The sequence below is a fragment of the Vidua macroura genome, chromosome 11, assembly GCF_024509145.1.
Source record: "Vidua macroura isolate BioBank_ID:100142 chromosome 11, ASM2450914v1, whole genome shotgun sequence".
Classification (NCBI taxonomy): Eukaryota; Metazoa; Chordata; class Aves; order Passeriformes; family Viduidae; genus Vidua; species Vidua macroura.
The window spans coordinates 20,005,729-20,033,538 of record NC_071581.1 but is presented as its reverse complement, the minus strand read 5'-3'; the positions used below and the strand labels follow the sequence as shown (position 1 = coordinate 20,033,538).

The 27,810-nt window shown below is 47.4% G+C and overlaps 1 protein-coding gene across 2 annotated transcripts; it reads right to left on the bottom strand.

Moving 5' to 3' along the window:
- Positions 1-1,821: 1,821 nt before the first annotated feature.
- On the bottom strand, positions 1,822-27,431 carry LOC128812971 (hepatocyte nuclear factor 4-beta-like). Of its 2 annotated transcripts, none has more exons than XM_053987701.1 (10): positions 26,745-27,431; positions 20,108-20,279; positions 18,127-18,221; positions 10,015-10,121; positions 8,856-9,011; positions 8,216-8,303; positions 7,277-7,429; positions 4,914-5,150; positions 3,620-3,733; positions 1,822-2,072 (listed from the first exon to the last, which is right to left on the bottom strand). In XM_053987701.1, exons 1-10 carry the CDS (start codon positions 26,857-26,859, stop codon positions 2,008-2,010), a joined length of 1,302 nt encoding a protein of 433 aa, XP_053843676.1. In that variant the 5' UTR covers positions 26,860-27,431; the 3' UTR covers positions 1,822-2,007. The 2 variants fall into 2 exon arrangements, with proteins under 2 accessions (XP_053843676.1, XP_053843675.1); XM_053987700.1 differs by having other exon boundaries at positions 1,822-2,277; positions 26,745-27,430.
- Between the last annotated feature and the right edge of the window lie 379 nt (positions 27,432-27,810).

The following is a 27,810-nucleotide window of genomic DNA, read 5'->3' as shown; positions in this document are numbered from 1 at the left end:
AAGGGAAATATTATTAAATGATGGCTTTGAACCTCTTTTGTTAACAAAACCACGATTGCAATAAAATGGTCACTTGCAAGGTGTGTTTGCATAAGAATATTGGTTTAATTTAGAGCGGGGTTTGAGATAGGGAAGCCAGAAAGATTCACAGCAAAACTCTCCATTTTGGGCCTTTAGACAGTAAATTATTCTTGCTGCAAACCTTCACCAGACCAGCTGAACACTGGGGGCTGAGTGTGATATCCACTGGTGCACGGACTTTATTTTCTTCTTAGTTTGTGAATTCCATCAGTATCCAGTGGAAGCCAGGCTTTGCAGCCAGAGGTGATTCTTTTTAATGAAAAATAGATATCTGTATTGGAGAAATCAGTAGAGAACCTTGGAAACTTGGTTTTGAATTCAAGAAAAAAGGCAGACTGTCTGGATGAAATACAAGAATATGGAATTTATTTCCCCCGTAGATTTATTTTCTTACCATTAATGAGTATAAATGTACATTTAATGTCTGGAAGAGGAATGGAATGGAGCTGCTGGAGGCACTGGAAGCAGTGCTGGCTCAGAACAGTTGCATCTGTCATGCAGCAGGAATGCCTGCAGTGGAACATGCTCTCCAGATAGAGCTGTTTCAAATCAGGGTTATCAGCATAAAAAGTCAGCTCAAATTCATCAGAGGCAGGAGAAAAAGCAAACATTCTGATCCAGGTGAAACTCGAGCCGCTCTCTGATGGCTTTCAGCTCTCTCTGGTGCTGCAGAATGGCAGTGCTGAAATTCCCCTGCTGCTGGAAGCTCTGGTGCTCTTCCTAAGTTCCCTTTCAGTGGCTGGGATTGTGTTTCCTCCAGCTGAGCAGCTCCAGGTGCTCCCCAAAGCCCCTCTGGGCTCCACCAGCTCGGCTTTGCCATCAGCAGGGAGGGGTGGGTTGGGAATTTGTGCAGAGGGTCAGAGCCAGGAATTCTCCATCGTGTCCCAGTGCTCAGGACGGCCACTCCTGATCCCTCAGTGGCTGTTTGGTAGAGGTTGGTGCACAAATGAGCTTAGGTTTTGTGGAAATCTGATCATTTGCTTTGTAATAAGGTCTCATTCATTCAAATCAACTCCATAGCACAACGACAGCACTTGGGGAACTCTTGAGGCTGTGTAGTCAGCACTGGGCTTATTTAATTTGTTGTTTAACTGCTGATTGAATTTTCCATTAAGGCAGAAGCACTTTGTTTTAAATACAAACCCTTTTTATAAAAAGTGGCTCACAGACTTGCCTGTTCCTTTTCCTGGCTAATTTAGAGCCACATTGCAGACATTAGAAAGAAACAGAAAACTCCAGAAAAATCACATCAGTGTACTGGGAAAAGGTATTTTGGGGCACATGTTTGCAGTAGAAGTTTGCAGGAGATAACGAGCAGGGTTTGGGATAAGTCAGCCTTCATTTGGGGGTTTACCAGAGCAGCAGCCGTGGTGAGAGGCAGAGATCTTTGCTGCTGTCTGGTGTTTGATGTGCTCACAAGGCAGAGTCCACCCACTGCCTCACAAATGGACTCTGGATATACTGGAAATTATGGAAAATAGCAAAATGTTGGCATTTCTATAAAAAAGAACTGGACAGCATTAAGTGTTGGCTGCCCTGTTGGGACAAGGCCCCTCTGGGTGGAATAAGGCCATGGCCTTTAAGGATGATGATGATATTTTTCCTAAAGCTTAACAGGAGAAACGGGAGTGCAGTTTATTAGAATTTGTGCTGGGGATAGACCTTTTCATCCCAATTCAGGCCACGCTGTGTGCATGAAGGGTTTCCAGGAGCTGTGCAAGGCGCCGGGACTGATGGAGCGAGCGGCCGCGGGCTCCGGAAGGGGCACGGTGGCACCGAGCAGGGATCACAAACTCTGGAAACCCGACGAGCTGGCACTCCTGGCCCTACCGAGGAGGGCACCCACCCCAATCCTTGTGCCGTGGGGGTGCTGGTGGTGGGAATTCCGTGGCGAGGCTCCTCTGCAGGCTGTCCCTGTCCCTGGGCTCACGGGCGGGGAAGGGTGGGAGCGGCGGCTGCGGCTGCAGGCAGGGGCGTGCTGTGCTTGGCCTCTGCAAAGAGAAAGGGCCCGGTTCACTGTCAGCACGGATCCCACACTGCTCCCAGCTCCTCCTTCTCCCTATAAAATCTCCTGCTTGGGCATCACTGGCTGAGGCAGCAGCTGCACTATGGTGCTGGGCCCCGCGCTAGAGCCTAGTTTATAGTCTTCACTGCCTGTGCTGGCAGAAGGAGATGGAAGGGATGTCTCAGGAGATGCTGTGGGAGAGAAAAGAGACAGAATTAACGTGGACTTGGCTGCTGTTCAATAGAAATCAGCAAACCATCCTACAAGCGCAGGAGCTTGGGGGATCCTGGCACGTCCTCCTTTCCTGGTTTGTGAGGAGGCACAGGGTGGACTGGCAGACATGGACCAGTAGTTTGCACTTGGGGAATGCCCCCAAGGGCTTTTCAATCCTTCATCTCCTTGTCAGAGAGGAGCTCAGCCTGCAGCCCCACTGTACCTCATCTACAGAGCACGGCATTTCTCTAATCTCCTTTGCTGGAAAGGGGCTTAAAAGCTAAATAAAAGCCACTTAAAATACACGATGCCAACATTTATATAGCCGAGAAACAGCAAAATACACAATGGGAGGTAAATGATTGTAACTGGCAGAGGGAGGGAGACTGTGAGTACAGGACATTGTGATTACATGGCAGTGCCTGTTAAATTCCACCTCCTGTTCCACTTTCCTTTTCCAAGAGCATGGTCCTACAGGGGATAAATGCCTTAACCCACACCCCAGCAGTGCCCAGGGTGATTGGAGGTGGTCTTGTTTTCAGGGCCTGTTGTTTGGCAGCAACCACAGGGAGCTCCTGCCATAAAGAACCATCTGTCCTCTATTGTGGCATCTCCCAGTGCTGCCAAATCCAGAGAAACACTCAATCTTGATTTCTCACCCATTTTTTTCCAGTCTTTTGTTGTTTCAGTAACATCTCCAAGCCCCCCTGGGTCATTCTACCATTAAAAATCCTAACTTCTCTTTGGAATCATGGAAAGGAGTCAGCCAGAGGGGCTGTGAGCTCTGATTCCAGTGTAACACTTGAACTCATATAAATAAACTTAAAGAACTTAACTAAACTTACATTTACTTCAATAAACTTAAAGAACTTAAATGATTTTTTAAAAAATAAATAAACTTTTTTTAAATAAACAACATTTAAAATAAATAAATAAACTTTTTTTTTCCCCCTGAGCTGTGTCTGCTGCCCAGTTCCTTGGCTATGCTGGCACTAATGATGTAAATAATGTGAAAATGGGCTGTAATGTAAAAAAATAATAAAACAATAATAAAATAATAAAAATAATTTAAAAACCCAAAATAATAAATAATAAATAATAAAATTAATAAATAAATAATGATAATAATAAATAATATTAAATAAATAATAAAGAAAATTTATAGATAAAAATAATAGAGATAAAATAATAATAATAATAAATAAGTAATATTAAATAAATAGTAATGAAAATTTATAGATAAAAATAATAATAGAGATAAAATAATAATAATAAAAAATAAAAAATAAAATAAAAAGCAATGCAAAAAGGGGGACATACGGTCTGGAGCAGTGTGGATCACAGAGGTCATGTTGCTTTGCAGGACGTGTCCTGGCAGTGGTTCCAGGTTGAGGCTGGGAGGTGCTGACTGGTACTGGAGATCAGCAGAGGTTCCTGCAAGTGGGATTGGAAGAGACATCATTCCTTGCACAGTTCCTGATAAGATGCTCTGGGCTAAATCTTTTTTCATCCAGAGGATGTGGAAGAGCTCTGTGGGTGAAGGTTAATGGCTCATCTTTGCTTCCTCCCCCTGCTCTCAGCCCCTGGCTGTGTAGGAACAGCCCCCTGGGCTTTCAGCTGCTCTCTTCTGCCTGGGGGTGTGTCCCAAGTGCTGCTCTTCTCCAGGTTTCCCACAAAGTTATAGCTTGTACAGGTTTCCAACAAAAGATGTGCTGTCTTCCTTAAACTGCCTCGGTTAGGTCGGAGACCCGAGTCGAGTGCCACACCACAGAGTGTGACTTTGAGAGTCACTTTGCTGTGACTCTCAGATTTCCAGGGCTAGGCTGGAAAGAATGGCTCTGGGATTGGACTGGAGTGAGAAGGACCCTTCAAGCTACAATTCATCAAATGGTTTTGGTTGGAAGGGATCTTAGATCTCATCTCATTCCAACCCCATACCATGGGCAGGGATCCCACCCACTGTCCCAGGTTACTCCAAACCCATCCAGCCTGGCCTTGGGATCCAGGGATCCAGGGGCAGCCACAGCTTCTCTGGGCACCTGTGCCAGGGCCTCCCCACACTCACAGGCAAGAATTTTGTCTCAACATCCCACCTAAACCTTTTCTCTTTCAGCTTAAAACCCTTTCCCTCAGTCCTCACAGAATTCACAGAATCAATGGGTTGGAAGAGACCTTCAAGATCATCGAGTCCAACCCAGCCCCAACACCTGAACTAAACCCTGGCACCCAGTGCCACATCCAGGCTTTGTTAAACACACCCAGGGATGGTGACTGCACCACCTCCCTGGGCAGCCATTCCAGAACTTTATCATTGTTTCCATGAAAAACTTTTCCCTAATATCCAACCTATATTTCTCCTGATGCAGCTTGAGGCTGTGTCCTTTGGTTCTGTCAATTCCTGAAGAAAGAGCCCAACCCCACCTGAGCACAGCCACCTCTCAGGGAGTTGTAGAGAGTGATAAGGTCACCCCTGAGTCTCCTTTTCTCCAGGCTGAACACCCCCAACCCTTTCCCTCCATAAGCCCCCCCCAGCAGACACAAACCCGCACGCAAAGCCCCACAACAGCTTTGACATAACCCAGCTTGGCTGCCCCTCCCCGGGAGGGCTTCGTACCTCCCAGCAGCATCTCCTGCAGCAAGCTGTCGATCCTGGCCACGCCGAAGAGCTTCACGAACTGCACCTGCTCGATCATCTGCCAGGTGATGCTCTGCAGGGGCGGCAGCAGCAGCAGGATGTCGCTGAAGCGGCCCCGCGAGTCGTACTGGCGGTCGTTGATGTAATCCTCCAGGTTCACCTGCACCTGGAAGCGCATGTTCTTCACCTTGCCCGGCTCGCTCAGGCCCTTGCAGTCTGGCAGAGGGGGGAATGGAGTTAATTGCTGGCCCGTGCAGGCAGATTTTGGCCTGTCAGGCAGTGTGATAGGCGAGGAATGCGATGGCTGACTCTCACAATTAAAAGGCAAATATCCTGTATGTATGTTAAGAGATGTTTTATAGGTTTATAGTTGTGTTTTACCCCCCCTTGTGTTGTTATTATGGGGTGGCCTGGGTTTGGGACATTTGGGAGGGTTGGCTTGTTACTATGGCAACAGCTGACCTCCAAAAAAGATGTCAGGAAGTGATCACCACTGGACAGCAGAGAAGGAGTCAATGGACAGAACTTTGGGAGGGGCTAAAGGGTTAAAAGGCAAAACCTCCCTTGTGTGGATGAGCACATGGTGGGGAAAATCCTCTGCTCCCAGCACCATAATATTTTCTCTATTCAGTCTTCTGTTGTATTTTTGATAAGGTTTCAATAAACCTTTCTAAATGTTTGGGAGTGAGGATCATTTCTCACAGGCAGGCTGTGTGCAGGGAAAAGGATGAGATGGCAGTGATGCTCTGACAGGGTCTCCAAGATCAGCTTGGTTGGGCTGCCAATGCTTCACATGGAACAGGGAAACAGTGAGGGGAACTGGAAGGGAAGCAGTAACTGGAGGAGAAACAGTAATTTGAGGAGAGATTGAAGGGAAACTGTAAGAAAAGAGGAGCTTGCTTCACATGGATGTGTCTGCCTACTGCCATCAGTGAAGGGGAAAAATTTAGAAGTTAAAATATTTATCCTTCCAAGGAAACAGCCTGGAATTTTCCCCTGAAAACTTTGACTCACAGCTGCCACCACTAAGTGCAAGGAGTTTTAGTGCCTGTATGTTGTGACTACACTCGCTGCAGCATCAGGTTTTTGTCTTGCTCTCCTGTCTTTGACCTGTGGTCAATCCTTTTTTTCAAGGACCACTGGTCCAGCTTTGCTTAAGTAAATAAATTTGTCCCTGGGTCGGGTGAAGTGCTGGCATTTACCATTTACAGCCTCCCACTCCTGCCTCTGCTGCTATCTAAACCTGAGATTTCTGGATCACTGCACCATTTCCTTCACTGTCTGCAAAGAATCCACAGGCACCACATTTTTTTGGGATTGTAGTGCCAAGAGATTAGATAAAGTGGTTAACAAATGATTGTGTGTCAGCACGAAGCTCTGAGGACATTCCTGCTCCTTAGCATGGATGAACTTCACTTCACACTTCCTCCTTCCAGCTGCAGCCTCAGCACCTCATTGTCACATTGATCTAAAGCTGCAGGGAGACACTGATCAGCTGAGAAGGTAATTTGTCAAAATCAATTTGATGAAAGCACCCCCTCCTCTGTTCACAGCAGGCTTTGGGGAGCCAAAGTTCACAATGTTCCTGAAACTCCTGGATCTTGATTTTGAATCAGTGAATACAGCAAAAAACCAGTAATTAATGGACGATACTCTGATTTCTCCATGCTAAAAGACAAAAGGGCGTCGTCTGGACTTGGGATTGTTCTCCCATCTCCTCCCTGAGCTCCAGGGAGATACCCACTGGAACCTGGGCTGAGGCAGAACCCCCTGTGCTCCTGGAATAAACACAGCAAAGCTTCAAACCAAACTGTTTTTTCTCAGTGTTTCCCTGTTCTCCATCCTGTGGATCAGCCCTGCCCTGGGTTGCTGCTGGCTTCCAGCAAGACCCATTAGCAGATCCCTGATATTTCTGGGCACTCTGAGCTGCCCAGCTCTCTGTGGTTTTTGATGGTGCTCTCTGGACTCTTATGGACACTCCACATCGCTGCTTGCTTGCCTCTCTCTGCTTATGAATAATTAATACAGGCGTGCATGTCCTTAATGATCATCTCCTGCATTTCAGGCTGATGGGTTTTCCCAAAGCCAGGCTCCTGCAGCAGCCAAACTCCTCCAGGGCCTGCAGAGCCTTGCACATCAGCCTGGCTGGAGTTCACACTTGCTAAACAGTGTGGAACGCTCAGGAACAGGTCACTTCTGCCTCAAAACTGCACGACCGAGTGCTGCTCATTGCAGCACGGGCAGGCTGAGATGTAGAGCTGCTTCCAAGGGATTTTCCTGGATTTTGGAGAGCCCCCAGCTGCTGTGCAAGCCCCGTGCTTGGCAGTCAGAGGGAATCTCACCTGGGTCAAAGAAGATGATGGCTTTCAGGCAGGCGTACTCGTTGTCATCGATCTGGATGTCCCGCAGGGGCTTCACCAACTCGTCCAAGATTCTGGTGGCCACACGAGCGATTTCCAGCTCTGGGCAGTGCATTGGGATGATGAAATCATTCCCTGGGAATGAGAAATTCCCCATCAGGTATTGGCTCTAGCTCTGATTTCATCCAGCAGTTCCCAAAGGAGGCTTGCCTGATAGTCCCAGTGCCATCTGCAGCAATTTCCAGTCTGCAGCTTTATAATCTGATCCACGAGTGAGAAGAAAGCCCCAGATCTCATCCCCTGGCCCTTATTTATCTCAGCTGCACGTCAGTGCACCCACACTGTGCACACAGCCTGCTCCATGCTCTGCTCTGCTTTGCTCTGTCTTACATCGAGCACCTGTTTGTAAGCACTGCTGGTTTTGGTTTTCTTTTCTCACACAAAGTTATCCCTCTCTCTTTTCTTTAATGTGAAGTATTCTCATTCTCAGTATTCTCATTTTTCCAAGAACAATCCCACCTGTAGTGGCAGAGAGCTACGTGAAAAGGAAGCACCTATTTGCACTGTAATTTTTAATAGACATTTCTGCAAAGTTTCCAAGTATCCATACGCAAATACCTCATTGCCTGGGCCTTGGCAATTTCAGGTACAAAACCAAAACAAGTCAGTTTGAGATGCCATTTAAGCACTGGGGCTTTCTCATGCACAATTTCAAAGCAGTGAGGGAACAGTTAAAAAAATCCCAGTGAATTTACTGGCTCCCTTTTACTCCAGCACTGTGTCTCCACCCAGATGTGCAGCCCACGCCCAGGAGTGCAGAGAGGGTTTCAGGGATGCAGGGGGGCTTCAGGGATGCAGAACGCTTGGGAATGACTTGGGAGGGATGAATTATAAAAGCAGGAGTGTGTTTCACTACTTTACCTAATAGCAGGAAGTCAGTGTATGGTATGGACCTCTTGGCTACCCCGAGGAGAAGATGCTCCCCTGCGTGGGCTCTGAGCAAGGCAACCTGGAGGTGGCACAGGAGAAAGAAATAAGATTCTATTGGAAAAGCAGAGGATGGAGTGCTGAGCTGTTGCTGTTTAATTAAGCCCCATTTAGTGTTTGCTTAGGTCTGGCAGATCTACAGATAAAAGTTCTGTTCAGGGCTAGAAAATATCAGTGTATGCTCACTTTGAGAAGTGCTACATTCGTGGCAAACTAAATGAGAAGCAAAGAGGGGCTTGAGTAATTTGAGTTCTTAGGAAATAATCAGATTCCATAATCAGTTATTAGGCACCAGTAAAGGCAAAATCAGAACTGCCTTGTAATTCAGAACTGCAGCAGTCTGACACAATCTGATTTTTTTTTGACTGGATCTTTTGCAGGTTGGACTGACCAAATCTATATTTTGAGGGACTTTGGCTACTGCAGTTATTTTTAACTCTGGTCCCTCTTTCTCTCCTGTTGTTTGTAGCTCTGCATAGGGTGATTTGTTAATGCCAGGCTCTCCTGTGAGAGGCCCAGCTGGGAATTCCTTTCAGAGGCACTGGATTTACCAGGAAGGGCCATGGGGTTGTACCTGGTCATCGAGGGGGAGCTCACAAAAGGCCGGGATGTATTTTGCCCATTCCACCAGCACCAGGAGCTGCTGTTTCATGGACTCACACACGTCGTTGATGGTGGCAATCTTCTTCATGGCAATGTCTGTGCTGTGCACGGGGCTCAGGGATAAATACTGAAAGAGAAACCACCCGGCTGTGTTTGTACTGGTGCAAAACCCGTGTTTTATCACCCTCCACAGCAGCGATTCACCCCATCGGAGCCCTGAGATGTCCCCGTTGTGGCTGGACTCTCTGCGCTCAGCTGTGTCCGACTCTCAGCCCGTGGAGCAGCTTCCACGAGGTGGTGCTCAGTCCCAACACACACCCAGCCCTCCTCAGCCTCCTTCCCCGCTCTCCAGGACAAAATCAGCGCTCCCATCCCTAGCAGCGCCGTGTCTCAGCTTCCCCCCATCCCTCCAGCCAGCCAAATGCATGAAATGCATCCAGCTTTTCTCCCCCACGTTGCTGTCAGGGACACAAAACTCCCTTTTTTGATCTCTACAGGGAGGGAGAGGGTTAACACCAACAATTTTTGAAAAGGAAGTGGGCTCATTGCTGCATGTAACAGTGCAACATCTGGACCTGTGCTTCAGTGGGGAAAGGATATTTGCATAAGAATTTAAGGGATGCTCAGGGTGAAATTAATAGTGAAGCATGAAATAAAAAAGCAATCGGCGTCAGCTGAAGCCCAGTGGATTTACTCACATTATTTTTCTGCCCTGATAAAGAAATTATGTGGAAAGATACAATCAACCATGACTGGAATATTATGTTCAGAGCAGGACAGAGAGTGTAGCTCTCCTTCCCTCAAGGAAGGATAAAATTCTTTGTGAATGCAGTGAGATTTTAGGGGTGCAGCAACAATTTAGGCTGGGGGAGGAGGGGACCTGGGCTCTACAACATCCCTCAGCCCTTGGAATTTCAGCTTTCTATCTCCCACCAAAGGTTCATCTGCTCCCTGCAGGATGCATTGCCTTGATAATGGATTTTTTTCCTGTCTGTTTTTGAATATTTTGCATTTTCTTCCCTGTGAGTATGTGGAGGAGCAGAAAAACCTTCCAGCCCTGGTTGGTTTAGCAGGCTGGAATTGCTGAGAGCCACAGACCCGTTTGGAGGGGCTGTCCCCACGTGTCCTACCTGCTGTGCCATGGCCTCAGCCTGAGTGAGAATGTTGATGGAGAGAGAGCCATTGTCCTCATAGCTGCTCCTGCGGATGCTGATCCTGTCACGCTCGTTCTGCACGGCTGAAAGGAGAGAGAGAGGTGCTTGTGTCAGTGAGAATCTCCCAAAGGTTGTGTCAGTGAGAAAATCCCAGTGCTTGTGCCAGTGAGAAAATCCCAATGATTGTGTCAGTGAGAAAATCCCAATGGTTGTGTCAGTGAGAAAATCCCAATGATTGTGTCACTGAGAAAATCCCAGTGGTTGTGTGACTGAGAAAATCCCAATGGTTGTGCCAGTGAGAAAATCCCAGTGCTTGTGCCACTGAGAAAATCCCAATGGTTGTGCCAGTGAGAAAATCCCAATAGCTGTGCCAGTGAGAAAATCCCAATAGTGGTGTCAGTGAGAAAATCCCAATGATTGTGTCACTGAGAAAATCCCAGTGGTTGTGTGACTGAGAAAATCCCAAAAGTTGTGTGAGTGAGAAAATCCCAATGGTTCTGTCAGTGAGAAAAATCCAATGGTTGTGCCAGTGAGAAAATCCCAATGGTTGTGTCAGTGAGAAAATCCCAGTGGTTGTGTCAGTGAGAAAATCCCAGTGGTGGTGTCAGTAAGACACTCCCAATGATTGTGCCAGGGAGAATCTCCCAAAGGTTGTGTCAATGAGAAAATCCCAATGGTTGTGTCAAGGAGAAACTCCCAATGGTTGTGCCAGTGAGAAAATCCCAATGGTTCTATCAGTGAGAAAATCTCAGTGGTTGTGTCAGTGAGAAACTCCCGACAGTTGTGTCAGTGAGAAATCCCCCCCAGCCAGTGGCTGCTGCTCCTTGTGGTCCCTAAACAGGAGTGGATGGGGCTTTGCTCCTGCCAGACCCTCCACTGTGGTTGGATGTTGGAATAAACAGGCTCTGGGGAGGGAAAAAGGCCGCTTCAGAGGGAGAAGAGCAAGCACAAGAGGGAGATGAGGCCATCTGGGGCACAGAGCAACACCCATGGGATGTTTGCTGGTCCTACTGGATTTGATGCAGCTCAGGGGGGATTGAGGGGGTTGGTGTCACCTCTCTGCACTGGGCAGTGCTGGAGCCCTGGCCTTTGGGACCCTTTCTGCCGTGGCTGCACTGAGGGCTCCTGTGCTGAGCTCCTGATACAGCAGGGTGCTCCTGGGGCTGCACCTCACCTCATGGCAGGGCTGGAAAAGCGTCCCCTGATGCCACCTCAGAGCAGCCTTGGAGTGTCCCCTGCCCCTGAGGCATGGCAGGTGGTGACCCCAGGGGACATCACCACTCATGGGGCACAGGAAGAGTCACTCCATGAAGGAAGATCAAAGAGAAGGAATTTTAAATCCCCCTTAAACCATGCCCTCAGTGCTGCCCATCACTCAGCTGATTTCAGCCAGCCTGGAACCCCGACAGCAGTGACAGCACCAAGCCAGGGTTTGTCACCAGCCCCGCTGCTGCAAATCCCTGCTGGAAACCAGCTCAGTGTCCTGAACTGGTAAAACCAGCAACACCACAGACCTTGGACACACTGCAGGGATCACAGCGGAGTGAAGGTCAGCCCAGAGCCTTTGCTGGACATGCCATGGTGAATTGGAAAAAACCCACTGATTTTTGACGCCCATTCCACCCTTTAAACCATCCTTCCCCCTGAAGCAGGAGCCACATCCAGCCTCATGCTCCATCAGCCCTGCACAGGGAACAGAAGGCATGGATTGCACTTCAGCAGCTTATTTTTGCAGCAGTCTCTGAGAGCTGACTCACCTCCACTGCAGCCACCGAGTGAAACAGCAGCAGAGAAAAAAGGAGAATTTCCATTTAACCCAACCTGGTTTCAGTGCTGGTTTCTCCCCCAAGCCCTCTTGCCTCTGTCCAGCAGCTCTGGGCTGGGGAAAGGAGCCTGAACACACTCAGTGTTTTCCTGGCAGCTCGCAGATCTTGGCCACAAACAGCTCAGAAAGGCACTTGTCCTGTCCCTGAAGCAGAGGGAGCAGGAGGATTTAGCATGTGGTGACAGTGCAGCACATCTCTCCTCCTTCATGCAGCAATCCCAGACTCCTTTTGCTTTATCTGGGGGAATGACTCAAACAGAGCTGCCAAAGCACGACTCACTCTGTGCTTTAACCCCTTGGGTGCAGAACGCCATGGGTTTGTCTCAAAAGTGGCCACTGGAGAAGATTTTTCCAGCAATTTTTTTTTCCCCTTTCTGCAGAATCAGCAGAGTTATTTTGCCATCATTCTTTTGAGTCTTTGCCTCGCTGCTGGGTGTTGTTTTAGAGCGTCAGGACCCATTCCTGGGAATCCATACAGAGGAAAAACGCGAGCACTGCTTTGCACAATTTGAGGGAAGGTGTTTCTTTCTGCCAGCTCATGTCCAACCACTGCTCTGTTTTCCTAACCTGCCTCTGATGAGGGGCCAACAAAGTGAAAGGGCAGAAAAACAAGCACCAGTGACAAAAATCAATGCCTCCCCTTATCAACAGGAGTTTACTTTCCAAGATCTGGGGCTCAGCCTTGCTGTCAGTCAGGATCAGCTTGTGGGGATCTGACTTTGTACCTCAGAGCCAGCCTTGCCTGCGAGGGGCTGCATCCATTTCTGAAAGGTGCCACACACAAACACACCCCTGGAGCATTTTCAGGCTATGGACACTGCAGAGAGGCAATCTGTCATCAGTTTAGAGAAAAAACAACACAGCTTTTGGGAGGCTCTGCTAACCCTCCTCAGACAGCAGCATAAGTTGCCCTGTGCTTGAGGAGAGGGTCAGCCTGAAGGTGAAGGTGGTTATAGGAACCATAATCTTGACACTTCATGGGTTTTACTGGTCCACCAGAAAGGTGAGTGGCAGCATCCAGCACTCAGGAGAAACAAGCCTGACCCTATCACTGACTATTTTGTAAAATCCCCATCCAAGCTTCTGCACTGGATTTGTATCAGATGCTCCCCCACATGCTCTCAGGGTGGGCATCTTTGCCTGCTGGCAAGAAAAGGGAAAGTTTTGCCTTTCCAGTCGAGTTACACATCTGATTTTATGTAAATCCTACAGTCCCAGGCAGACCTGGTCCCTGAGACAGACTCCTTTGAGAAGCCTCAGCCTGTTTTCCCCCCCAGTGTTTTTATGGCACATATTTCAGTGCTTCCCTCATGCTCTGATAAGCTCAATCTTCCAGTGTAAGTGGATGGTACAGAGTGACTTTCTCAAGGTGATTTGGGTGTTATCACTGAAAGCACCCAAGATGTGATGGAATTAGATACAAAGGGGAGTTAATGTTTCACCTGCCACAAAAATTAATCTATTACTGTGCAGTGATTATATTGCTGTATTTATTGTGTTTGTGAAAGGGAAGGGACAGGTTACTCCTGGTGAGGCAGTGGGAGTGCTCGAGGGACGTGCTGGCCCTGGGGGTGCTGGGCTCAGGTGTGATCTTGGCTTTGCTGTCAATAAAACTCAACAAACCTGCAGGAAGGACTAAAAACCCAGTGCTGGATCCCTCTGTCTCCCAGGGGCTGCTATTTCCTGAAGTGCCTGGCAAAATCTTTGCCCCCTGTTTTTTTCTCCCCTCTCTGCACATTCCCAAAGCCAGAAAACACCACAAGGAACCACCCAGCCCCGCAAGAAGGGACGTCAGCACTCGTGAGCCCCCAGGATGGTGCTGGCCAGGGACAGCGTGGCCCCAAGCTGGGCTTTCCCACAGGAGAGAGGGCAGAACGATGCTTGAGTCTCCCTCCAGGGACTTGTCCCTGGCTACGGCATGTCCTGGCTGTGGGAAGAGGACGGGAAAACAAACATCTCCTCCGTGTGACGCAGGGGAGCCCCCGGAAGGGTTTGGTCACTCAGAGCAAGGCTGGCCACTCTGCCTCGAGCTCTGGGCAAACAGGGTTTGTGGGATTGCAGCAAGCCCCTGCTTCCCAAACTATTTGTCCTCGCTGCCTTGCCACGCAGGGCCAGAGCCTGGGATGAGGAACCTCCAGGGAGTCCAGGAAATGGGGGCACAGGCACTGCCTGGGAGAGCAGCAAACCAGTAACTTTCCACAGCAACTGCACAGGTTCCAGCTCTGCCTACACAGGAATTACTCTTTCCATCATTATTCCACTAAAACCAGCCTCAGTTAGTGCTGGTGGGGTTGGAAATGTAGTGATTAATGGCATAGAGGGACAGGAGGAGGGAGGTCCCTGCGTGGTGCACTCACCAGTGCTCACAGTGTTTCTGTCTTCACCGACAGATTTACTCCTCCTGCTGCCTGATTAATTTATATCCACAAATAATCTTTTTTTCCTGAGCTACCTTGGATTTTGTAGGTGTGGTGTGTTTTATTTGCAAATAAATCCCAATGGTACATGTACATTTAATCCCTTCATATGGGCTTGTGGGCTGATTTATGACTACTGAAGGTAGAGAAGATCCTTTATCTTTTCCATCCTTCTTTGCAATAAACTGCAGTCCCAGCATTCTGAAAGCTGGCAAGAGAAATGTGTAAACAAAAGGTATGAAACAAGATAGAGGCCCTGTGAAGCACTAATAAAACTGTCCTATAAACCTGTCCAATTTCACAATAATAAAGAAAAGCCTCAAACCCTCCCTCAAACACTCCCTCCTCCTTACTGTTGCAGAAGCAAGTGATATAACAATTCTTTTTACTTCTACATAAAACTAAAGAAGTTCATTCACATTCATAAATTACTTTGAAGGGGATGAGAGGTTAAATATTAACCCCTCATTTTATTTTTTCCCACCAGCAAGCTGAATCCTGACAGTGCAGTGCTGGCCTTTCCAAAGGCTTCCAGGTTTTCAGGCACTCAGCTCCATGTGAGGAGATGACCTGGCTCACTTGAGAAATCACACCCTGCTGATTTATTCCAGGTTAAACATGATCTCAGGGAGATGCTAAAAATAGAATCCCTCTGTTTTCTTTGGGTGTTTAAGTACCTGGTGTTCTACTCAGCCACTGATGCTGCAGTGACCAAAAACCTGTCTGGTAGCATTGTGCAAGACAATAGAAATCGAACCTTCTGAGCCAACAGAGGAACTCAGGGGGAACAGCCAGAAAATCCCCCAAACATCCAGACCACCCTCTGGCACAGCCCCAGCCTTAACCCCAACACAAGAATAAAGGAGTGAGTCTCCTGTAAAAATCTTAGATCCTGATCACAGAGGTGTTTAGGACATAAGAGGGGTTTTTGTTCAGGCAAGGCTTTCCCTCTCCCCTCATCCTAACTTTAATGGTTGTTATTAAAGTGAATTATTGATACCAGAAATGCAGTTTGGATAGGAGTGATTCTGAGTGAGTTATTTTCTAGGAAATCTGGGAACTGGGCTTTCCACAAGACTCAGGTTTTGTCCCTTCCCTGCTCTCTTTAGTGCTGATGGAACCTGGGCCCCATCTCAGTTCACAAGCCTCTTGTGGAGGGCAGTGTTGGTCCTTCCTGAAAGTAGGATCAAATTCAGGCTGTACAAACAAGGCAATCTAAAGATCCTACAGGTAATTTTCTCAACCATTCCCTAGGGAGCCTGTTCAGTGCCCCATAACCCTCTGAGGGAAGAACCTTTTCCTAATATTCAACCTAAACCTCCCCTGCCACAAGTCTAAATCCTACAGCCCCAGGCAGATCTGGTCACCATGTAGCTCAGGTATTTGTATTATATGGCTTTTTCTGTAGGGAGAAATTTCCCTTCTACCAGGCTGTACAGTTCATTGCAATTCCCTATCCACTAGAAAAGTTTCCAAAAAGGGAGAGAGAGAGAAAAAGAACTATCCAAACGTGTCACATCACATCTTGCAACACATGAAGACTGGGGAAAAAAAACCAAAAGAACAGCCCCTCTGGATCCAAAATTCCCGTTTATCAGTTAGTTCTGCCAGGGAACAGCAAGTTCTCCGAGGCTGAGCACACAGAGACCGAGCAGTGGGTCAGTGGGGCACGGCGAGGGTGACACAGCCCCGCTGACCCCACCCCAGGTGTATTGTCACAGCCAGCCTGGGAAAAGGATCGTTTGCCGCTCCTTCCCCTCTGCCGTGGATAAACAATGCCATTGCCACACCCTGGAAACTCTGCCGTTATGAGGGCTGGCCCTAAAGGAATGTGCCAGGGAAAGAGGGTTGTGCCAGTGCTGGGACACAGAGCGCCAAGAGGGTGGATGTCACCGCTGCCACCTCCCAACACCAGCTCCTGCACGCTCCAAAAGATTTTGTACAGATATTTGGACACTCCAATAGTGCTCCATCCAAGACATGGCTTCTCCTTCTCCCTAACGCTTCGCAATGCTGTTTAATATTAATCTAGAACCACCCAAAAGCAAATAGCTGTGTTCTTTTTGTGCACACAATTGTGCAAGAACTTTTCTTTCCCAGTCCTGCACATGTGCTCGGGATAGAGCTCCGGTCAGCTAAGCTAATTTCTGCACAGCAGTTGCTCAAGGTGCTTTAAAATCTTCCTTGCCAAACACAGGAGCGTTTTCCGAGCGCACAACCTGACTGCACTCAGTAAAAAGTTTCAAGGAATGTGACGATGTGGAACTTGAAATGAGTCATCTCCCATCAAGCTGCACTCAGTGATGAGGCATGAGCCAAGGTTTTATAACTTTTACCATAAAAACCAATAAAAATCATGCTTCAGCTCAAAGAATAGATCTGATAACAAGATTTCAGCCTTTCCAAGCAGTGCAGTTTGCTGCATTGGCAATTGGCTTTATCCCATCTAGAACTGAGCAAATCAGCTTATTTTTTGTCTTGATTAATTTGAGCTCTATTTGTTTTTCCATCTGCTGTATTTACTCCATTTCTCCTAAATTAAACCAGTCGGCATTTCTGCTTCATCCACGATTTATGCCAGGTTTCAAAACACCCTTCTTCTCCAGGAAAACATATGGTCAGAACATGGGAAAGATCATTTAATCACCAGTAAAATCTTACGAATTACCAGAAATCGACAGCAAATTTCCCCTTGGGTTCAGTGGGGCCACAATTCCACCCCTTCGGTGAACTTGGTGACATGGAAAGAAACTTCCAAACTCCCTCATCTTTTAGCTGCCAGTGGGTTGGGAAACAGCACAAATGAAGGGTGAAGAGTGCGAAACAGCACAAAGGGTGAAGAGTGTGAAACCATCAGCCAACAACCTGCACCTTGGGTGGGTTGGGCCCCCAGTTTGCCAGGCACTCAGCGGACAAGGACAGTCACAGTAGAACAGGATCATCCACGCCCTCCCAGTGTGCAGAACTGGACAAGCAGTGACCAGAAGTGCTGTGGTAGATCCCAGACTTCCCCAGGGAAGCCGCACGTAGGCACAGGTTGACAGAAATGGGTGTTTTTTCCTGCAGAGCATTAGGCACTATGACAGTATTTCCTTTAGAAAGGGCACATCCTGAGGGTCACTGGCACCCAAACCTACAACTCTGCTCCTCCTCAATACAGACGATGGGAAGTGCAACAAAAGGTGTTGGCCAACTTGGGATTGGCCCCTCAGTGCTGGTGCTGGTGGTGGCTCCACAGTCACCCTGTCACCAGCAGCACGACCAAAGGGTTTTGCTCTGAGTCATGTCCCCTGCTGGAGTTCATGAGTCAGCCTTGGGGAACACGAGTCACCCTGCTCCTGGAGCTCTGCCCGTGTGCCCTGGGCCACCGAGGAGAGGCTCCCACTCCTTAAGGCTCTGTGCTAAGGCTGTACCTTGCCCTTGCATGCAGCTACGTGAGCATCAGCTGAGCCAACCACACCACCTGAAGCAGCAAATTGATGGCATTTATGTGATTGGAGGTGGCAGATCCTCACTGAGATTGGCACAGGCGGGATTAGGAGTCAAACCAGTGGGTATGGAGAGAGGAAATTGCTATTGTAAAGCACTTAGAGACCAAATAAGCCCTGAGGAAGCCCATCCCTTTCCCAGGACTAAAAGACCAGCCTCACAGGATGGGTGAATAATGTCACCGGGCTCTCATTGAAATTGAGATAAAATGGCAAACAGCTGCAACAAAAAATATCTCTCTGTGGCACACAATCATCATCTCTCCAGCCAGTGCTGCTGCTGCTCCCCACCATGCTCTGCAGTGGAACAGGGCCTAAGACAGCAGCAGGAAGGTTGGAAATGTCTCTTTGCACCCACCTTCTTTCTTCATGCCAGCTCTGAAGCACTTCTTCAGCCTGCAGTACCTGCACTGGTTCCTCTTGTCTTTGTCTATCACACACTGTCGGTTGAACCTGCGAGGAGATGGGAAATACAACATGGAGTAACCATCTGCGACACCCTCACCCTGAGCAGCCCCAAACACAGCCCCAGACCCCCCTGAGCTCCACACTGCAGGACCTTAGAGAAGAGTCTAAGGTTTGCCAGAACTGGATTGAATCAACGTTGGCTTGGCCCAGCTTCTCCTCTTCCCCACCGCTGCTCCTTCCAGCTGGGAGCGCAGCGGCTGCAGACCACCCACCCTGCAGGGATTGGGATGGTTTTAGCCATGAAAACATGACTGTGACTCAAGTTGTGCTTTTGAAGGAGCTCCATCTCCCACTTCCAGACAGTTTTTTGGGTGTGCAGCCTTGGGGTTTGTCTGATTTCACTTGTTAACTATTCTACGATTTGCGTAGAAAAAAATGAGTTATGGGCCACAAGCGCTTTGGGTCTGCAGCCTTGTTCTGAGGCCCATGGCCTCCTAATTCCTCCTCCACTCAGCGGAGATTTAGGAACTCCTGTGCTGTTCCAGGGGTGGCCCACACAGGCTTGGCAGCTCTCCCCACGGTGGGTGAAACAATGGAAGGGGACTCTTCCATGCAGAGAGGAGATGATGTGGGTTGCTCCGGGACCACCAGGCTGTAAAAGCTGAGGCACTTTCCCAGACTGGTGAAAAGCCAAAGGTACAAAAGCCCAAAGACTTCCAGAGGAATTCACGTCTGCCATAAGCAGAGCTCCGAGCTGGGCTGAGCTCACCAAATAAGGGCTTGCACAAAAGCTTGGCTTCAATGCTGTGGATCTTCCCTGAGCTGCCAAATATCACAGAGATTCATGGATTCCTGGGAAGAGGCAACAACTCCGCTCCCAGGAGACCGACAGCTGAAATTTCAAAGAAACCAGTAGCAGAGTTCATCTCCTCCTGCAGGAATCCCACAGTTCATGGGATGGGCACTGTGTGAGTGGGCACTGCTGTCACCTCAGGAGACATGGCTGTGTCCTGGAGTGATAAGGGCACCAGGAACATTTTGAACAAGTAGGGTGACTTGCAATGGAAAAATTTGGAATGTCCTTAGAGGAGGAAAACCTTTGGAACAGAAAGAAAACTTCCAGGTTTTAACTAGAGATGAAGGGCTTAATTGTACTGAGCTTCGGGATTTCTTTCCACTTTCTCCTGTGCTAAAATAAATATAATTTTTCTAAGGTCAATCAAGATAGCAGCTTTATAATTTATAACCTCCTCCTGGCAAAAAAACTCTCTCAAATGTATACCTGTGTGCCAGAGTGGATGTGAATCATCTCTGGTCCACACATATTTCTCAGAATATTCATAAAATCATCACTGATAAGTCAGTGTACATCATTTATTGTATTTCAAAACAAGAACAGAGAAGCTGTGAGAGGACTTTGGAGGTGACAGATTCTTGGATGCCTGTTGTTTTTTTACCAGGAAAAGCAAGAAAGATCAAATCTCTGGAGCTTTGGTCCTTTGCCACGTTGGCTTCCCCTTGCTGGATTGTGACGAGGTCATGGTGTCACTCCACACCCAGGGTCTGTATTTATGTATTTTACACATCAGTCAAACCTCAGGTTTTCAGTTGGACAGGAAGATCTCAAAGATCTTCCCCAGCCTAGTTAATTCTGTGATTCTCAGGACTATGAGTTTCCCTCAACTTTCCCCATGGGGAAAGCAGTGATGGTGAATTCACTCGATGCGTGGCACAGAAGGTCTCGGGGTCCAAATGAGATAGGACTGAGTTTAGAGATAGGACCGAGTTTACTCCTTGTAAACCAAACTGCAGTCCTGCTGGTGGCCTTCACTGCGTGGCAACTCGGCATTTGAGATACAATCCCCTGATCCCCACCCCAAGTCATTTCCCACGTCCGTAAATCGCGTTTGTGAATTGCCGGAATTCGGTACCTGCAGGAGTAGACGTGGTTCTTGCGGACGCTCCTCCTGAAGAAGCCTTTGCAGCCGTCACAGCTGGAGGCCCCGTAGTGCTTGCCGGTGGCCCGGTCCCCACAGATGGAGCACAGGGAGCTGACACCGTTGGGGAGCAGGTTGGTGTTCGGTGACTCGGCCGTGATGGCCTCTGCGGGCAGAGAATGGGGACAGTTTAGAGCTCCTTGCAATGGAAACCTCTGAATTTCACAGAATCACAGAATAATGAGGCTGGAAGAGACCTCTAAGATCATCAAGTCCAACCCTGCCCCAACACCTCAACTCTACTGTAGCACCAAGTGCCACGTCCAGTCTTTTTTTAAACGCACCCAGAGATGGTGATTCTACCACCACCACTGGAAGACAATTCCAGTACTTTATTATTCTTTTGGTGAAAATTTTTTTACCAATATCCAACCTGTACCTTCCCTGACATAGCTTGAGATTGTATCCTCTTGTTCTGTCAGTGCTGCCCGGTGGAAGAGACCAACCCCACCTGTCTGCACCTCCCTTCAGGAAGTTGTAGAGACAACGAGGTCACCTCTGAGCCTCCTCTTCTCCAGGCTAAACAACCCCAGCTCCTTCAAACGTTCCTCACAGGGCTTGTGTTCCAAGCCCCTCACCACCTTGTTGCCCTCCTCTGGATGCGCTCAAGCATCCCAAGGCCCTTCAATTTATGGTCGTGCTCTTCCCAAGATCAGCTCCTTTGATTCTGGTATTGGTGTTTTTTTTTTTCCACTTGAGTGATCAGAGAGATTTCAAGCTGCATAGCCCAAACTGCTCCTGAGAATTTATCAATTATCACTGCTTTCCTGGAGAGATATAAAGAAACCTCACTTGCATGTGAGTTTTTTGGTTTTGAGGGATGGGGAGCCACCTCCTCAATGAGATACCTGGAGAACATGGTTCAAAGCTGGTCTGCACAGAAGGAAATGGAAAAAAAGCTCATTAACTTGAATAAATAGAATGCAGAGAAGAAACAGCAGAGGCAGAAAGAATGAACTGCTTCACTCCCGTGACAGAGGTGCTGAAGATAAAAGACTGTTCTTGAGAGCTCCTCTGCAGCTGGAAGGCAGAGACAGCAGCTCCCAGAGGGATCACTTTAGTTCTAAGTCTGGTCCCTCCTCTGAAATTCTCTCTGAAGAGGCTCACTGCTTTCCACTAGAAAGCAACAGAGGTGTGCAGGAAGATCAGATTTCTAAATTAGGGACCTAAAATTAGGTCATATGAATGCCCTCTGTCATGTCCTTCATTTGCACCCACTCATTTGGGGCAGGAATAGCTCTGCCCCTGTGTGTACACACTGCTGAAAACTCCCCTTGGAACCTCTCCCTCTGCTCTAACCACCAGACTTGCTGCCCTCTTCATCCTCCTAATTTGAGGCACAGCCTGGGGAAGGAAAAGAGAGGAGACCCTTGCGAAGAGGGCAGCTGAGAGTGTTTGTCTCTCCCCATCTGTTTGCAGAGCCTGACCCGGGCACTCGCTGCAGGATGATTTTATGAATTTATCACACCTCTGGGAGCATGTTCTGTGCTCCAGGGGAGCCCATCTCGTGCTCCAGTGACCTCAGAAAAGTCCCTGGGACAAGGCACACCCTGACACGTCTCTGGGATGGGACATCCTCGCAACAGAGATGGGGAAAGCTCAGCTTAGCAGTTCCTTAGAGGAAACTACTCAAAGGGGAGGAATTGCCACCTGATCTGCCTAGAGAGAGTTTTCTAATCCATAATGCATAAAAATAGCTCTGGGTAATCCACACACAGAATATATACAAAGAGAGAGCAAGAGAAGGTTATTTTTGTGTGTGAATATATGTAAAAAAAATTTACAGTGAAAGTATTTGCTGTGCAATGAAAATTGTAATCAACCCCCCCTCAAAAAAAAAAAAAATAAAGTCAACAAAGCTTTAGTTTTTCAAAAACTGGACAGTTTCTTAGCTAAGGCTGAGACTAAGACATTTTTAGCCAGGACTTCACTAATGCAAAGTTCAGACTTCCTTCCTGTCACCTCCTAAAATAACCCTTTTGGTCCATATTCACTTTCTGGTGTATGGATGAGTAAATAAGTGGGTTACAGCAAGATGGAAGCAATGTGACAAGGAAGAATGGCAGCACCAAAATCATTCCCAGGTCATAATGACAGGAATTGAGATTTGCCTCTTCCCAAATTCTGTGTAAGATTCTCCCAGCCCTGACGTTTGTCAGGAAGTGACACTTGTGTCCTTTGGGAACATTGTCTATGTCAGAGGTATTTAATGGCAATTTAGGTTGATTTTTAGGAGGGTTTCTTTGCAATTATTCTTGATTTTATATTATTTAATAACTTAGTATTAAATGAACTGTACAAAACATTCCTTTGAGGATAACTGCAGAACATTTGGGCATCTGTTGTTCCATCCATTTTTTGAAGGAGCATATGACCATAAACAAATGCACTGTGTTGGATTCCATTTTAAAAATTTGCACAACCAAAATAAAGATAAGGCAGCCAATTTCCTCTTCACTCCATTCATGCTTTCTCTAGACTTCAGAGGAATCAAGCCAAGGTCAAACAGTTTAGGTCTCCAACAGACCCCTCATCCAGGTCCAGACTGCAAAATATTCCTGGTGCTGGAAAGTATTTACCCTTCAGAAAAGACTTGGTTTCCTTTTGTGTGAGTAGGACGTGAGGATCTGCTTGCTGATATAAGGAAGAAATTAATAATCTGGCCTTAAACCAGGTGTTACTGGAGGAGGAACCATCAGCACTGTGTGTGTGAGGGCCCTTGGAAATTAGCAAACCGAATTTTGCCCTCATTTGTATCCATGGAAGCACAAACAAATCGCCAGTGAGTTGGGTGGCTCTGTGTTAGGGCAGCTCCACAGCTAAAAGTTCAAACCCTGTGGGGGAGCCACGTGTCCTTTTCAGTGGAATTGGCTGAATGTGAAGAGAAATTTCAATAAATAAAAGGAAAGCCCTAATCCAGAATGCACGTTAATTATGATCGCAATTTTTAATTACAAAATCCTATCACCAGCTAATGATGGGCTCCAAATGAGAATTAGCTCAGAGAAGAGCAAAGCACAGCTGATATCACAGGCACCAGGAGACTCTCAACACAGCTTTCAAACCAATATTTGGGTTTTTCCTGGACTGATCTCTGCGAGGAAAGGCAGAGGAAGGCCAGGATCCCTGGCAGCACAGTGAAATCTCCTGCCTGCCTGTGAAATCTGCTTCGTGTGCTCCATCCCTGCCTGACACAAGGAGATAACCTGAACAGCTCCTCCGCTGTGCCACGCTGCCTTTGAAATCTCCACTGGAGAGATGCACTTGATTTTGTTCTCCAGGAAGAGACCACAACTCATCCCGACTTTGTGTGGCTCCCAGGCTGAGCTGAGGCTCTGCTTGTGGCCAGACCCCTCACTGGGGCTGCCCCCAAGGTTCACTGGCAGAAATATCTGAAGTTTTGACCATTTTTTTGTGAGTTATATACAATCAGTGTGCAGACTGGGAGCTCCCTAAGGCTAAGAGCACCCAGTGGCTTCCTCAGATTTGGGATCAGCCAAGTTCACAACTGAAATGCACACAAATTTTTTGGTACCTACTGCCTCTGTAAGTTAATCATTGTCTAACCAGGGCTGAGATGATAATGCCAGTTTTACAGTGATAAGAAATAACACTGAGGATGTTCTCATCAAACCTGACCCCTGCACTGCTTTTCCTTTCAGTTCCTTTACTGGCTACGGCTCTTCTAGATGCACATTGTAAAAGAGAATTGTCTTGCAATACTTTCCAGGGTGGCTTTTATCTACTGGGAAACCCAAGTTTTGGTGCACATAATTTGCAGTTAGCAAATCCCCAAATTACACGTGCTGGGCTAGAATGTGAAGAGATCACAAGTGTGGGTTTAGGGCTTGAACACACACAGTCAAACTCGGTGCCAAAGCCAGCATTGTGAAACCTGTACACACAAATGTAGGGCAGGAGGGGGTTTAAACCCTGGCCACGTGCAGGTCAGCCTCTTTCTACATCAGCTTTTAGCAAATAGAAGAGGTTTTGAGATATAAAACATAGCTATGATTTAGTGACCCCAAATCCTACTGGAGCGATGATGAAGGTGCTGCTCCCGGCACTGGAAGCTCGAGGGATGGTAAATCACTGCCAAAACATCTCTGGTGGCTTTTGCATGGTCTGAACGGGGTCAGACTTCTGCAGGGCTGGGAAAGACATCACCAGCCTTGTGCCAGAGTCCCAAGGATCAGTGTGGAGTGTGGGGCTGAGGCAGGACAGCGAGCACCACCCTGGGAGAAAGCGCTCCCCGACTCTCCAGTGAAGAACTGGGGCTGCATTGCAGCAATGCTTCACATCTTCACCAAAACGAGACAACTCTGACAGGAGTGTGAGGGAATGGGCATTAACCACACATAAAAACTTAAAATATGGGTTGTAGTGCCAGCCAAGGTGAAAGAAACTAATTTGTGCAGAATGGGAAAATTTCTGCTGTTGCAACACATATTTCACATAGGAAAGACAGAATTAGCAGTGATTTTTGCTCCTTTCCTTTTGCCATTCTTTCTATTTAAACCTTACATATTTTTTTTTATATCACTCCCAAAAAACGTTCTATTTTTTATTTGGAATAAATCTTAAAATATTGGGCAAATTGTGGGCTATTTGAAGGTGGAAAATCCAAAATAAATGTCTGGGCAAATCTCAGAATGATAGCAGCTTGAAGGATGAATGAAGGAGAAACATCTAAGCACAGAAAGTGCTCCACAAAATTAATCCACCCAAAAATTTGATGAAATAATGTTCTGAAGAAGGAAAGAGTTGGTTTCAAGAAAGCATGACCTTATTTGAAAATATTCCAATTTTCACTTTTGGAATTGTTCAGAAGGTAAGAAACTGTGCTGAGTCCATCAAAATAAATATTGCATCGTTTCCTGTTCGTGTTTATAGAGAGCAAAGCTGTCATCATTTAGTAAGGAAAATACAGATGAATCTTAGGAGGCATATAAGCAATCTTAAAAAAATCCAGTATAGTTATAAAAACATACCTAAAATTAGGTTGTTTCTTGATTCTAAGAAATTTTAAATATTTCTGAAGCCACAAAGAAATTGTGATTTTGAATTACCTCAGGGGGACTGAACTCAGCTGGACAGCAATAGATTTCCATGCATGGCCATTTCAGGTATTTTTTGAAGTTATTTTTACAAACCGTAGAAAAGGACACTTACCCAAGACAAACAAGCTAATTTCAAAGCAGCTACTTCCCGAGAGAGCTGGTTAGTCATTAACAGCTAAACAAATAACACAATACCGAGTTCGATAAAGTTCAGAAAAAAACCTCAACCTGTCAGTTCTACTGCGTGAATCAACAGAGAGCCCAAACAGGCATCGCTGGTTCGTTTACAAAATTATATTGAATTTCGGGGAAATTTGTGCCGCTTCAAAAAATGAAAAATATCTTGTTGTTCAACGGGAAGTGACAAAGCGAAACATCTGTGTTAAATGACACTTCTGGAGTAGGATGGGAGGTGGAAAGCTTTCTGCAAGAATAAGATCCAGTCTAGCTGGAGCTTCCAAAAATTATATATATTGAAAATCCTTGATTTGGGGACAGCGAGAACTTTACAGAAGGCAATTTTAAATCCAACTTCCTTTGGGCCTTTTAACTTTACTTGTCTCCTGACCTCCCCTCCATGCCCCACAATAAGTCTAATCATTTTATATTGTAGGTGATATCCCTACTGCAACTCTGATTTCTTCTGATGAGCCAGTTAATGAGCAAATGCGAAAATCCTATCTTAATTTCACTAAGCTTCTTAACAAATTAAAAGGCTGCCAAAAGTCTCCAAAGGGATCGCTAACGCTGGAATCTCATTCAGTTGCACGATTGGTTTCATGCAAGATGACCAAAATGCCCTTTATTTTTACACAGCGAGCAGTTGATTTCACAGGATGGAGTTCACTTTGTGTCAGAGAACTTTTGACTGCAGAAAAACTAAATGCCGCACAAAGCGCTTTATTCCTGCGAACCAAGCGGAAGTCTCGGCGTATAAACACTCCCGCCTCCCAGCCAAGTCCTTTGTGCCCTAAAAACTGTTGGCCCATCTTGGTAGCCAGGAAAGGAATACAGAGCTAGCAGTGATTTGGATATTGCTTCTCAGTCCAGGTTCCCAGGACCAACCCAAACTGGGCACACGGTCATGGACAAATGCCGTTTGGGATGACATGTTTTCCCGAGGATTAAATACAACTGAGGTCGTATACGGGAAAGAAACACACGCTTGAACGAGAAATATTGGTAATAACTCCTCTCATATGCAATACAGCAGGACAAACCCAGGGAATGCCATGAAGATCTCTTCCAACCTCGGCAAAACCTGGTGGGCTCTTCAGGGCGTGACGCTCAGCCCGCCAACAAAAAGAATAACCCAAAGCGGGACCGGCAAGCAAAGGGGTCGCATTTCACACCAAACATAACCACGGATGCAGCAGAGGTTGACAGGTCAGCTGCTTAAATATTACCCCTTCCACCCTTTGCCCCATACCTCCCACCAGCCTTTCCTCTGTGCTCATCTTGGCAGCAAAAGTAGTGGAGCTTATTCAAGAGAAAACGAATTAAAATCTCACCGGTGTTACTGGGGAGCACGCGGAGGTTGTCGAATTCCAGCATGGTATAAGAGGAGTCCAAGGAGTCGACATAATCTGGCATATCCATGTCCATGATGGACTGACAAAGCTTCATTATTACTTGACAACAGCGAGGGAAGTGGCAGAAACAGCCCCACTGTCAATCACGGCCAAGGTTTCCTCTGCAAAGAGAGACACCCCGGTCCTCGCGATGACAAATCATTACCCAGCTCTGCCCGCAGTCCCCTCCCCGTGCCAGGACAGAAGGGACGAGGCCAAACCCTCCGGCGCAGTCCCCTCCCTTCCCGGGGTGCATCTCGCTCTCTCGCTGCTGATAAGGTGATGTAGATAAGGCCTAGGCTCCAACGCCTTGGATTGCATCTTCGGGTCAATACAGCCGCATTTATGGCTGCTCCTGCACAAACATTTTGAGAAGGGCTGAGGAGACGCCGTCACACGCATGTGTCACTCTCCCAGGGCAGAGCAGTGGTCATGTCCAATCACCAATTGTCACCTTGCTCGCCTACCAGCCCTTGGGGAAAGAGCAAATGGTGTCACTCGAGGCTCACAAGGACAATAAATCAATGTCCCACCGAAGGAAGGCCATTAAGGCAGGTCAGCATTGAGAACCTGAGTCATTTCCGTGTGACACCACAGTGCTCACACCTTGAGTTGCAGCTGGAAGGGGAAAATGAGGCTTCGTTCCAGCTGTCCACATGGTCTCACCCTGCTCCACAGGCAGAGGTGAGGTGGAGGAGGTGACTTCAACCCACCACCCTCCATCCCTCTCACCTGTGTCTTCCTCCCGACTCCAGGCAGCCCCAGCATCCCCGAGCTCCCTCTGGGGAAGAGCTGGGCTCTGCTGGTGAGTTGTCATCCTGGAAGGTTTCAAACGATGGCAAATGATGGAAATGGAAAAGGCTGGGAGGGCTGGGCAGACTCCCCCACCAATGTGTGGTGTTGCATTTCACGCCGACCCGCGCCTGGCTTTTCTGGGAAAGGTCTGTACTACAGAAATTAAATTCCAGTTTTTCCCCCACAGGCCCTTGGTGTTTGGTCTGGTTTT